This window comes from Muscardinus avellanarius, assembly GCF_963383645.1.
Source record: "Muscardinus avellanarius genome assembly, chromosome: 10".
NCBI lineage: Eukaryota > Metazoa > Chordata > Mammalia > Rodentia > Gliridae > Muscardinus > Muscardinus avellanarius.
The window spans coordinates 66,974,320-66,985,289 of NC_137796.1; the positions used below are offsets into that span (position 1 = coordinate 66,974,320).

Genomic DNA, 10,970 nt, shown 5'->3' on the forward strand with positions numbered 1-10,970 from the left:
CACACAACCGCCCGCCCCCACATTCACCTTCCTGCTCTGCTGTCACTGGGAGGCGGTGGCCCACACACCAGGTAGACCACCTTGGCAGCCAGTGACCAGTGACTAGCTGGTCACAGAAGCCCAGGCCGGAGAGATGTCTGTCACTTCCAGGAGCCTCCCGAGAAGCAAGAAGCTGAAGGTGCCCCCCCCACACACACACGGTTGTAAGCACGCCTTCCTTCCACCAGCCAGCCCTGCAATGGCTCCTCCAGTGGCACCTCTCCGGGCTGCCCTAATACCTGTGTGGCCACTCCTGGAGCCCAGCAGTTGGGTATGCACGGTGGGGGAATTGGAGGTAATGAGCTGCCTCCCCCTTGCCACCAAGGTGTGTGCAGCTCCATCTAGCTTCTTGCCCTTCTTTCTCCCAAACTCAAGAACCACGCAGCACAGGGACAATTGAATAGTGTGGTTTATTGCCCCCAAAACCCTTCTTCCATCACACTCAGGCCAAGGAACAGACCCAAAGCCATGTCCTCTGAAGGAGGTAGCACTATGCTGGGTGCAGGGAAATAGTTCTGCCTCAGTCCTCTGCTACCCCAAATCCAGGAGGGGGAAGGAACGGCCTGGGCTATAAAATCGATAGGACCCACAGGGCAGAAAAAATAATGGGGGGGAGGGGGTTAGGGTGGGTTGATTAAAAGAAAACTCTAAAAGGACAAAGGGCCTCTCTTCCCTCTCCCTCTCAGGAACCCTCTATATGCAAAGGGTTATCTTCCCCTCTGCTCCTTTCAACACCCCAAAGGGGAAGAGAAAGGGACAGTCTCGGGCCAGAGAGTCCCCTCTCCTCTCTACGGTTCTCTCACACACACACTATCTCTGGTTCCCAGCAGAGATCCCAGAAAGGGCAGGCAGGTCAGGCAGAAAGGCAGGGCTTGAAGGGGCGGGCAATCTTGAGACTTGAGCTTGCCCTAAGGGCCACAGGGCCCCTCCTGCTGACAGCGCCCGCCAGGTAGGAGAGGAGGGAGATGAGGATGCGGTCTTCGCATCCCTCAGTCCATTTCTCCCTGGGTCTCTCGGTCTCGCTCGTCCCACAAAGCCCGAGGGGCCCTGCCCACCCCCCGGGCGCCCCCGCCCCTACCGGCCCTCCAGGCCTCGGCACTCTGCGCACCGCCCACCCGCGGCCTCGTCCTCATCCTCGCCCTCATCCTCCCCTGCAGCCGCCCGGTAGAAACTCTGTCCGCAGCTGCTGCAGACTGACGGCGTGCCCACCGCGTGGATCTTCTTGTGTCTCCGGAGCGCAGCGCCCTGCACGAAGCCCTCGCCGCACTCCACGCAGATGTGCGCGGGCTCCTCGCCGCCCGCCGCCCCCAGCCCGTCCCCGTGCTGTGCCCGCTGGTGAGCCAGCAGCCCGGCCCCATGCCCAAAGCCCTTCCCGCACTCCACGCACACGTACGGTTTGGGGGCCGGGGCGCGCCGCGACCGTGGCCCCGCTGCCCGCGCTCCAGCACTGGCCATAGCTGCGGCTGCGGCGGCACCCTCGCCTGGCGCGCCCACCACGATGATGCCCTCGCCATCTCCCACCGGGATGGCAATCTCGCCGTCCGCCGCCGCCGCCTCCTCCGGCGCCTTGGCACGGCGCACACTGGCCGCCAGCACCTTGGCCGCCACGCCTGGCCCCGACAGCTCGGGGTGCAGCCGCAGGTGGCGCGCCAGGCTCTTGGGCTGGCTGAAGCCGCGGCCGCAGCGCGGACACACGAAGGGCTTGAGGCCGCTGTGCGAGCGCCGGTGCTTGGCCAGACTCTTGCTCTGCGTGAAGCTGCGGCCGCAGTCGGGACAGGCGTAGGGCTTCTCGCCCGTGTGGATGCGCTGGTGCTGCATGAGGTTGGAGCTCCAGCTGAAGCGCTTGCCGCACTCGGAGCAGGCGTAGGGCTTCTCGCCCGTGTGGATGCGCCGATGCTGCACCAAGTGCGAGCTCTGCGAGAAGGTCTTGCCGCAGTCGCTGCAGGCGTTGGGCCGCTCGCCCGTGTGCGTGCGCTGGTGCCGCGTCAGCTTGGACCAGTGGCTGAAGCTCTTGCCGCACTCGTTGCAGATATAGGGGGCCGGCGGCCGCGGCCGAGGTGGGGGACCGGCTGGGGGCGCCGACTGGGGAGAGGACAGCTTGGTAGGGGGCCAGCTGGGGACGTCGTCATCATCCATGATGAGGATGTCCACTGGAAGGCAAGAGAGTGGAAGGGAGTCAGAGCGGCAGACGGACAGGGATCTGTACACGTGATAGCCAAAGCCAGAAACTCTGTCCTCTTAGAACCACAGGTTTGAGGAAAGCCTCAGCAAGTAATGAGACTCTCATCAACCTAGTGAGACTGTTTTAAAATAAAAAAATAGGGCTCGGGTATAGCTTGGAGGTAGAATGCCCCTAGCTTTAATCCCCAGTACAAAAAAACAAAAAACAAAAAAACACCCAAAATATAAAAAGGGCCAGGGGTATAGCTTGGAGGTTAAATTCCCCAGTTCCAAAAAAAAAAAAAAAATGGGTATCACAATTACAACCCACCACAAACTGTTTCCCCTCACTGGAAAGTGCTCCAATGCTATCTCTGGGGTAACATTGGCCAACATGTTAAGAGTCATGGCTCTCCAAGGGCCATGCTACACACTTAAGCAGCTACATGTCATTATAAAATTAAAGTCTTTCGGGTGAGAAAGCCAGGCACTAGAAGTTGAATCATTGCCCATGGCTACACGACCAGAAAGCAGCCATGCAGTTTGGGCCCACCAGACAGCCATGACAAGTTCTCCCGCTGCTGATGCCCCCCCATGCAGTCCACTCTAAAGATGTGCCCTGCAGGACAGGAGCCCAGGCCAGCAGCACCTGACCCACCCCCATTCAGGACCCCCAAAGCAAATCTCAGGCCTGGGAGCTGCAATTTTATTTGAACATATGGCAGGCATAAAGAGCCCCAATTCCAATGCAGAGCTAAAGAGTCAACTGAATATAAAATGACAAAGCAAAGTCAGGCAGCTTCGCCACCCCGGGGAGTCCCTGCGCACCCTGTCTAGGACCCAAAGCTCTGACACGTGACATCAACTCCATGCAGCTCCTCACAGCTCTGCCACCAAGGGTACATCCTGAGTACTGGTCCAGTCTCTCTGATCTGGTCCCCAAAGAGGACCCCTGTCCATGTCCCTTGCCTTTCCTCAAAGTATTGTTTCAGAACAGGGGCTGCCTGGTCTTGCCAGCCAGATATGGTTCTGTACATGATGCCTACATCCTGGTCTCTGCCAGGCAGCAGAGGACTGGAGGCTCACTCAGGATAGGTGTGCTACAGCCAAGGTTCTGCACCTTCCCAGAAGCCACCAGCTATTGCCCATGCCCCTTCTTGTGATACCAACTACCACTGACAGGCAACACTTGGAGCAGGGTTGGCTTGGGTGCAGAGAGGGGCCTTCTGGGTTTCTTGTGTTACCTAGAAGCTGAAGTATGTCTAGACACCCTCACAGGCTAGTAGGTGCCCAGAGGTACTCTCATGTGGAAAAGACAAGTACACCCGACACACCCCATTCTCACAGTAAATTGGTTCTCTATCCTCCTCCCAAGTGTCTGCAGTCTCCTGCTTCATGGTATCCTTATTATCTCATGAATTCAGATATAGCTAATGGAATTCAACCTGCCATAACCCATTACATTCACTCAATCTAGAAGTGCCCATCTCTCTCCTCATGGCCCGGAGGGGCCTGAGCATTCCACCTGTTTCCATGTTTCCTGCCCCAGACCCGCAATCAACAGTCTCACCAGGAATCCCTGGCTTCTTTTGTTAGGAAATGCTATTTCAAAAGCAAAATCCACTCTATTTTTATTTTGAAAAAGGGTCTAGCTAAGTTGCCAAGGTTGACCTTAAGCCTGTGATCCTGATCCTCCTGTCTCAGGCTCCCAAGTATTGGGATTACAGGCATGCACCTGGGTTTTTTTTTTTTTTTTTTTTTAATTTCTCACATGTTCACATTGATACCTCCCCTTCAAATTTGGAATTCTAGTTTTGTTTTTGATTTTTTTTTTTGGTGATACTGGTGATGTAACCCAGAGGCTTTCTACCTCTGGGCCTATTTTGTATTTTATTTGGAAACAGGGTCTCACTAAGTTGCTGAAAGCCTCACTAAGCAGCTGAGACTGACTTTGAATCTGCGCGATCCTCCTGTCTCAGCCTCCCAAGCGCTGGGATTACAAGTGTGCGCCACCACACCCGGCAGGACTCTAGATTTCTATCTGACTACCTCTGTACAACATTGCATCTTCCTTCTACCCCATTAAGGTCCTGGCTCTCAATGACGGTAATGATACATGTCCACCCGCAGTCACAGGCTTCAGGACAATCACACACTCCGGCCAACTGTGGCTCCCAAAACACACGTCGGGGGGCCACTTTGCCTTCACAGCTGAGCTGTACACTTCTGCTGCAGGTGTGAATATTGATGGTCTCATCCCTGCATGTCCTTGGAGCCCGCCCTGCTCACCACCTGCCATGCCCATTGTTCTGTGGTCACCTCAGATTCCAAGAACATAAAGGGCTCATGGGAATAGGATTTGCTGGATTTCTGCTCATCTGTACCCTTTAAACTTGAAAGTCAGTGTTGCTGAGTATGAAATCCTTGGCTCACCTTCTCACTCTGAGTAACATCAGCATTATGCTGTTTTCCTCTGGCCCAAAGCAGTGCTGACAGGAAGTTTGACAAGTGCATTTGCTTTTGTCCTTTAAGTCATTTGCTTTTTGCCAAGATGCCCAAATCTGTTTCTTTCTTCATAGTTCAGTGGTTTTAATAAGAGTATGTAGGCCAGGTGTGGTGGCATACGTTTGTAATCCCAGCATTTAGGAGGCTGAGACAGGAGGACTGCGGTTCGCAGACAACAAACTGAGGCTGAGGCTGGCCATAAACTTGCAATCCTGAGCCGGGCGTGGAGGCGCACACTTGTATCCCCGCGCTTGGGAGGGAGGCAGAGACAGGAGGATCGGTCGTGCTGGCTCGGAGCCAGCCGCTCTGGCTTAAGAGACCCTGTTTCCAAATATAAAATAGGTCTGAGAGTGTAGCCTGGAGGTAGAAGGGCTTCCAGGAACCCCAGTACCACCCCCCAAAAAAAAAACAAAAAACAAAAAACCTTGCAATCCCAAGTACTGGGATCACAAGATCACAAGTGGTGATTCACTCTTTCAACACGTAATTTTTAAATTCCAATGATGGCCGGGCATGGTGGCGCATGCTTATAATCCCCTCACTTGGGAGGCGGAAACAGGAGGATCACGCAGGTTCGAAGCCAACCACGCTGTGCTGGCTTAAGAGACCCTGTTTCCAAATAAAAATATAAAATAGGTCTGGGAGTGTAGCCCGGAGGTAGAAGGGTTTCCAGGAACCCCAGTACCACCAAAAAATAAATAAATAAATAAGATAAATAAATTCCAATGTTTCCTATGATTTTACTACCTCTACTCCTTTCCTTTGGATTCTTCTCAGGGGCTCTGCATAATCACTAGTCTTCATTTAGAAGTGATTTGTGTCAGCCAGGTGTAGTGATAGATGCCTGGAATCCCATAACTTGGGAGGCTGAGACAGGAAGATCGTAAGCTTGAGGCCAGCTTGGCAACTTGGTGAGACCTGTTTCAAAATAAATACAAGCCAGGCATGGTGGTAGGAACCTAAGACAGGAGGATGGTAGGTTCACAGCCAGCCTCAGCTACTTAGTGAGAACCTGTTTCAAAATAAATTAAAAAATAGGGCTGGGCTGTAGCTCAGAGATAGAAAGCCCCTGGGTTCAATCCCCAGTACCACAAAAGAAAGGGAGGGAGGCAGGGGAGGATGGATGGACTTGTGCTCTCATTCCTACATCTTTGCTGAGTGTGCCCGTTGCTTCTGAGTTCTGGGATTATGTGGTTCTTCCATCTCTCTAGACACAGCCTAAACAAAGCTGACCTCTGAGGGATGTACTTCTGGCCGCCTGTCTATAGAGATACTGCTCTGGTTTTGTTGTTTGGTGTATTTTAGTAGGATCTTTTGTGGACTGACTTTGATATTTTTCTGTTGCTCACTTTATGGGTACGTTTTCTCACCTTCTGGAGCAGCAAGGTATACCATCTGTTTTTACATGGAGCTCCCACAATGGCCACTTCACATTCCAGGCTCCATCTGCCACCCATGCTCCTTCAGACCTTCCCTTCCTCCCTGTTGGCAAGGACAAGAGCCTCCCAGGCTTCCCCCCTGGGATCCCTGTTGGCTCAAGAGCCCCAGGGCCCAGGCTGCTCCAGTCCTTCAGATCGCTCTCCCCCAAAATACCTCCTGCTTCAGCTACCTATCCCAAAGAGCCCCCGCAACTTCCCAGTGAACACCTGAATGTGACGTCCTCTGCTCCCAGCCACCCCAGCCTGCACGGGCCTGCCAGGTTTATTCCCATCCTCTGTGTACTGGTGCTCAAGCATTCCTTAGGATTTGTGTACTGTCAGTGTGGCCCAGGGACTTGGGTCTGGCTAGCTGGTTGCTGTGTTCCTATGTGGGAATCTGGGAAGAGACAAGGGTCTCTTCGCAGCTGCAGCTATGAAACAAACTCTCCCAGGTGACTCCAAGGCATTGAATGGTGAGCACTGTCCCCCCACAGGAGGGGGGCAGAGCCTCGCTCCCCAGCAGGAGGGTTCTAAAAATCCAGCTAAAAATCCTTCTTGCTGGGAAAGCTCCCTCCTCAGAACCAGACTATCTTCTTGAGAATAGCCTGTAGCTAAGGCCCAACACAGCCTGGATGGCTCTGCCCATTCCACACTGGGCATACCAAGCAAGGGCCATCAGGAGGCCAGCACCTAAAAGACAGGCTGGGAAGCTGCTCCAGCACTGAGCAATAGGGCTCATCTCTGTACCACACTCTGCACCAAAGGCTCGGCCTCCCCCAGCACCTTCTGTAAAATACGGTTGAGCAGCAGGTAGCCCTACCTCAAAGGGCTCTGTGAGAATTCAATGAGATGACATGGCACACAGGAGTGTTAGCTTAACAGGAAGTGCCAGTCTCAGTAATAGTATTAGTGTGGAGGATCCAAGCACACTTCCCAGAAATATTTAAAAACATAAAACTCTTAAGGCTGCACAAATGCCCTGGGTAAACCAATCTAATCAGAAAGAAAACCGACTTCTCGACTCTGTTAAATGTCCCTGCTCTCTCAGGACCCACGTGGAAAGTGTGGAGCTAAAACACCAGTGCTGGTCACACACCTGTGAACAGTAGCCAGCATTTACAGAACAGGACGAAGGGCAGGAGAAGCAGCAAAAGCAACATCAGCATGCACTTCCAGCAGCCAGGGTTTGTCCCATGCAGACACACACACATGGCTGTGGCCATGAGTGCAAACGCAGGTCACTGTGGCGCCACCTCAGGCCTGGGCAACAGTCTGAGGACATGGAAGGTGGTGCGGTGCTATCCATTAGCAGAGAGGAAGACACGTTGCAGGGTGAGGTCCCGCTCCGTAGGTCAGTGTGTGCAGGGACCTTCTTGCCACTGAGGACCTTCTTGCTCTTCTCATGGCCTTACAATTACTGGGATGTCATCATCAGTGGAGGGAAGGGGCGGGCAAAGGGTCTCAGCAAATGAGCCTGGGCTCAATTTAGCCCACAGATGAGTTTTGGTAAACCCAAATAATGCTTTATTAAACAAACAAAACACATTGCCAACATTTTTTTTTTCTTTTTGCGGTACTAGAGGTGGAACCCAGAAGCATTCTACCTCCGAGCTACACCCCCAGCCCTATTTTTTATTCTTTATTTTGAAACAAAGTCTCACTGAGTTGCAAAGGGCCTCACTAAGTAGCTGTCCACGATCCTCCTGTCTCAGCCTCACAAATCCTGGGATTACAAGCATCCACCACCACGCCCAGCTCATTGCTAACATTTAAAAGTGAAAATTTTCCCAATAAAACCCACCCAAGTTTCCCTGAAATATCAACATGTGCCTTCAGGTTCTCCATGTCACCATCCATACTAGCCATTCACTCACCCAGCCCCTGCCTTTGGGCTGTCTGCCAGGAGGAGTCAGGAGCCACCTGGAACCAGAGTGGACTGTGCAGGATGGGGAGCAGAGGAAAGGAGGGAGTGCCCTCACCAATAGACAGGGTGCTGCCGCAGGCTAGAGACACAGGAGAGCACAGCAGACAGGTGTTCCAGATGGCTCCAGGGTAGGCCCACTGTAAGGACACCAGGAGACCCGACATGGCCCATCCCTCTAAACCGGGAAACACAGAGCTCCAGGAGGGAAAGGAAGGGTAGGAGGCCAGGTATCTCAAAGCCACAGGAAGGGACATGGAGGAAAAGAGCTTCACCCTCCCTTGGGAGGGTGGCAGGGTTGGCTGACAGGAACCACTGAGGCCACCTCACCTGGGTTCTCATGACTGGCCATCTGTTGGTCCTCAGAGTCCAGCGGCCCCGGAGACCAGGCCTCCTCCCGCAGCTCCATGTCTGGGTCCCTGTTGGAAGAGGACAAGACAGAAAGATAGTTTATAGGACATCAGATGGGACTGAGGGTCCCCAAGATCAGGTACTGCATGAGCCCCAAATACATGGATAGCCTGGCAGACAGAAGCCCACAGAATATGTACCTGAGAGGCTATGGAGGGACAGCCTGGGGCATCCATGCAGGGAGAGGTTCAGCCCAAGGAGCCACAGGCTGCGGCCCCCACTCGGCCTCCTGCCTCAGCTGCACTTACAGCCAGAACCCCAGGCAAGCGGTGGCGCCTAGGTGTCCTCATGGGCAAGATGGAGGATAACTGTGCATGGGATTTAAATAAGATTATGCATGTAGGGCACTCCTGCCAGAGGAGGGTCCTGAACCTTGACAGAGGTCCTTAAGCCTGCAACAGGAAACCATTGGGCAGCAACTGAGGCAAGGGCTCCTGGTGCCAGGCCGCCCTGCAGCCCTTCCACATACCACCCGGCATCCCCGGCCAGGTGCAAGGGTGATAGGCTGAGTTATGCGCACGAGTCCCCAGGACAGCCCAGCAAGGCCCTGGGAAAAGAGAGGCCAGGCCTTCGACAGGCATTGCGTCTCAGACGATGACCAAATGACCCTGGTATCCAGAGGTAGAGGGAACTTGGGCCACTGCATGGGATCAAGGAATGGCAGAGCCACCAGGCTTCCAGATGCTGGGATTCCATAATGAGGTAAGTTCTGGTACAGTGGGGAGTTCGCAACTCTGTACAACTTCTACAGCCAAAAAAGAACAGTAAATTTCCAAAATGACAAACTCCCACCTCTATGAAGCACTGTGGAATGGCTCCCTGAATGCCCCCAGCACCTGCAGATGGCAGGGCTGTCACAGCCAGGCCCCACCCTCAGGAACAGCCTGGCCATGTGGCCAGTTGTATCCCTATCCCCCCACCCCTGCCCCTCGACAGCTGCACTGACCCAACACCTACAGAGTCCCCTGGACCTCTCCACAGCAAAAACAAAGGCCAGTACAGCTGGAAACGAAACTTGATGAGTCCGCGCCCTCAGTCCCTCCCCAGCCCTCACATACGCAGGGCTCAGGAGTGCAGATAAGCAGGCATCCCCACAACAGGCCCAAGCCAGCCTGAAGTGCTGGGGTCAGACCCAGACGGCTCAGGGAATTGCACAGCAAGGCAATGCGCTCAGGAGCAGCTACTTGTGACCCTGATGAAGTGACTACCCTCCAGAAGCTAACCAGAGAGGACACCTACATCTCAGGAGATGCTTTTTGCAAGGGGAGAGGGAGCAAATATGGCAAGGCTTGAAATGGAAAAAAATGGGAAGGCCCCAACAGCCCCAAAACAGGGGGTCAGAAATTCACACAGTCCCTCTCCAGAGAGGGACGGCAGCCCCAGGACAGTGTGGCACCTACAGGGCTACTTCTCACACCAACTAACTTCCTTCTGTCCTCACTTTCCCTAACCTCAATAATAATGTCAATTCCTTCTGTATTAAGAGAAAAGGACTGATCTTTCTGACAGCCTTTAGGTAGGTCTGTGTATGAAAACAGGCAAGTGGCTGGGGACGAGGGCAAAGCAGACAAGGGCCAGCCAAGCCTCTACCAGAACATACTTCTGTGGAGGCTTGATTTCCACTCAAAAGGCAGTAGAAACAGTAACCACTCCCTCTTCTTCCTGAAAGCAGGGTATCAAAACTACTACATGAACTATGCCCTCCCTGTACAGGGATCAGGGACAGAGCTAAGGCCAAGGGACTTCTACAGAAACATCCTCTTGGCCTCCCCAACTTCAGTCCCTTCTCCTATCACTGCTCTGTTCAACAAAGCCCGTGTAGGCCCAGCTGTTTCTAGGGGCTCCATCTCCTCTGATGTCTCCACATAATTGTAAAAATAAGATATGTGAGCCAGGCATGGTGGCACGCGCTTGTAATCCCCATGTTTGGGAGGCTGAGGATCCCACAGGTTCAAAGCCAGCCTCAGCTACTTAGTGAGACTCTCAGCAACTTAGTGAGACCCTGTTTCCAAATAAAGTATAAAACAGATCTGGGAGTATAGCCTGGAGGTAGAGAGCCCCTGGGTTCCACTCCCAGTCTCTCTCTCACACACACACACACACACACACACACACACACACACACACACACAATACAATATGTGTATTTTCTATTAATCTTACATTGACTTGCTTCTCAGAACAAGCCAGAGACAAGGGAAAGAAAGTTCTGCCTCCTCTACTAGAACACAAAGCTGCAGCCTCAGATGATACGCCATGAATATCAACACACCAGAGCAGCCAGGTGTGGTGGCACACACCTCTAATTCAAACCTATAACTCACTCCAGAGCCTAAAGCAGGATCACAGGTTGGAGGCAAGCCTGGGCAATTTAGTGAGATCCTGCCTCAAAAGAAAAAAGGGTGGGGGCCAGGAGTGGTGGTACACGCCTGGAATCCCAGTACTTGGGAGGCTAAGATAGGAAGATCACAGGCTCACAGAGAGATTCAGCAACTTAGCGAGACCCTCTTTCAAAA

The 10,970-nt window shown here is 53.4% G+C and overlaps 1 protein-coding gene across 1 annotated transcript; it reads right to left on the reverse strand.

The window, feature by feature from the left end:
• Positions 1-1,113: 1,113 nt before the first annotated feature.
• ZNF787 (zinc finger protein 787) lies at positions 1,114-8,458 on the reverse strand (the record flags this gene model as incomplete). Its single annotated transcript, XM_080702982.1, has 2 exons — positions 8,374-8,458; positions 1,114-2,189 (listed from the first exon to the last, which is right to left on the reverse strand). The coding sequence occupies exons 1-2, from the start codon at positions 8,450-8,452 to the stop codon at positions 1,114-1,116; spliced, it is 1,155 nt and encodes a 384-aa protein (XP_080559108.1). The 5' UTR covers positions 8,453-8,458.
• Between the last annotated feature and the right edge of the window lie 2,512 nt (positions 8,459-10,970).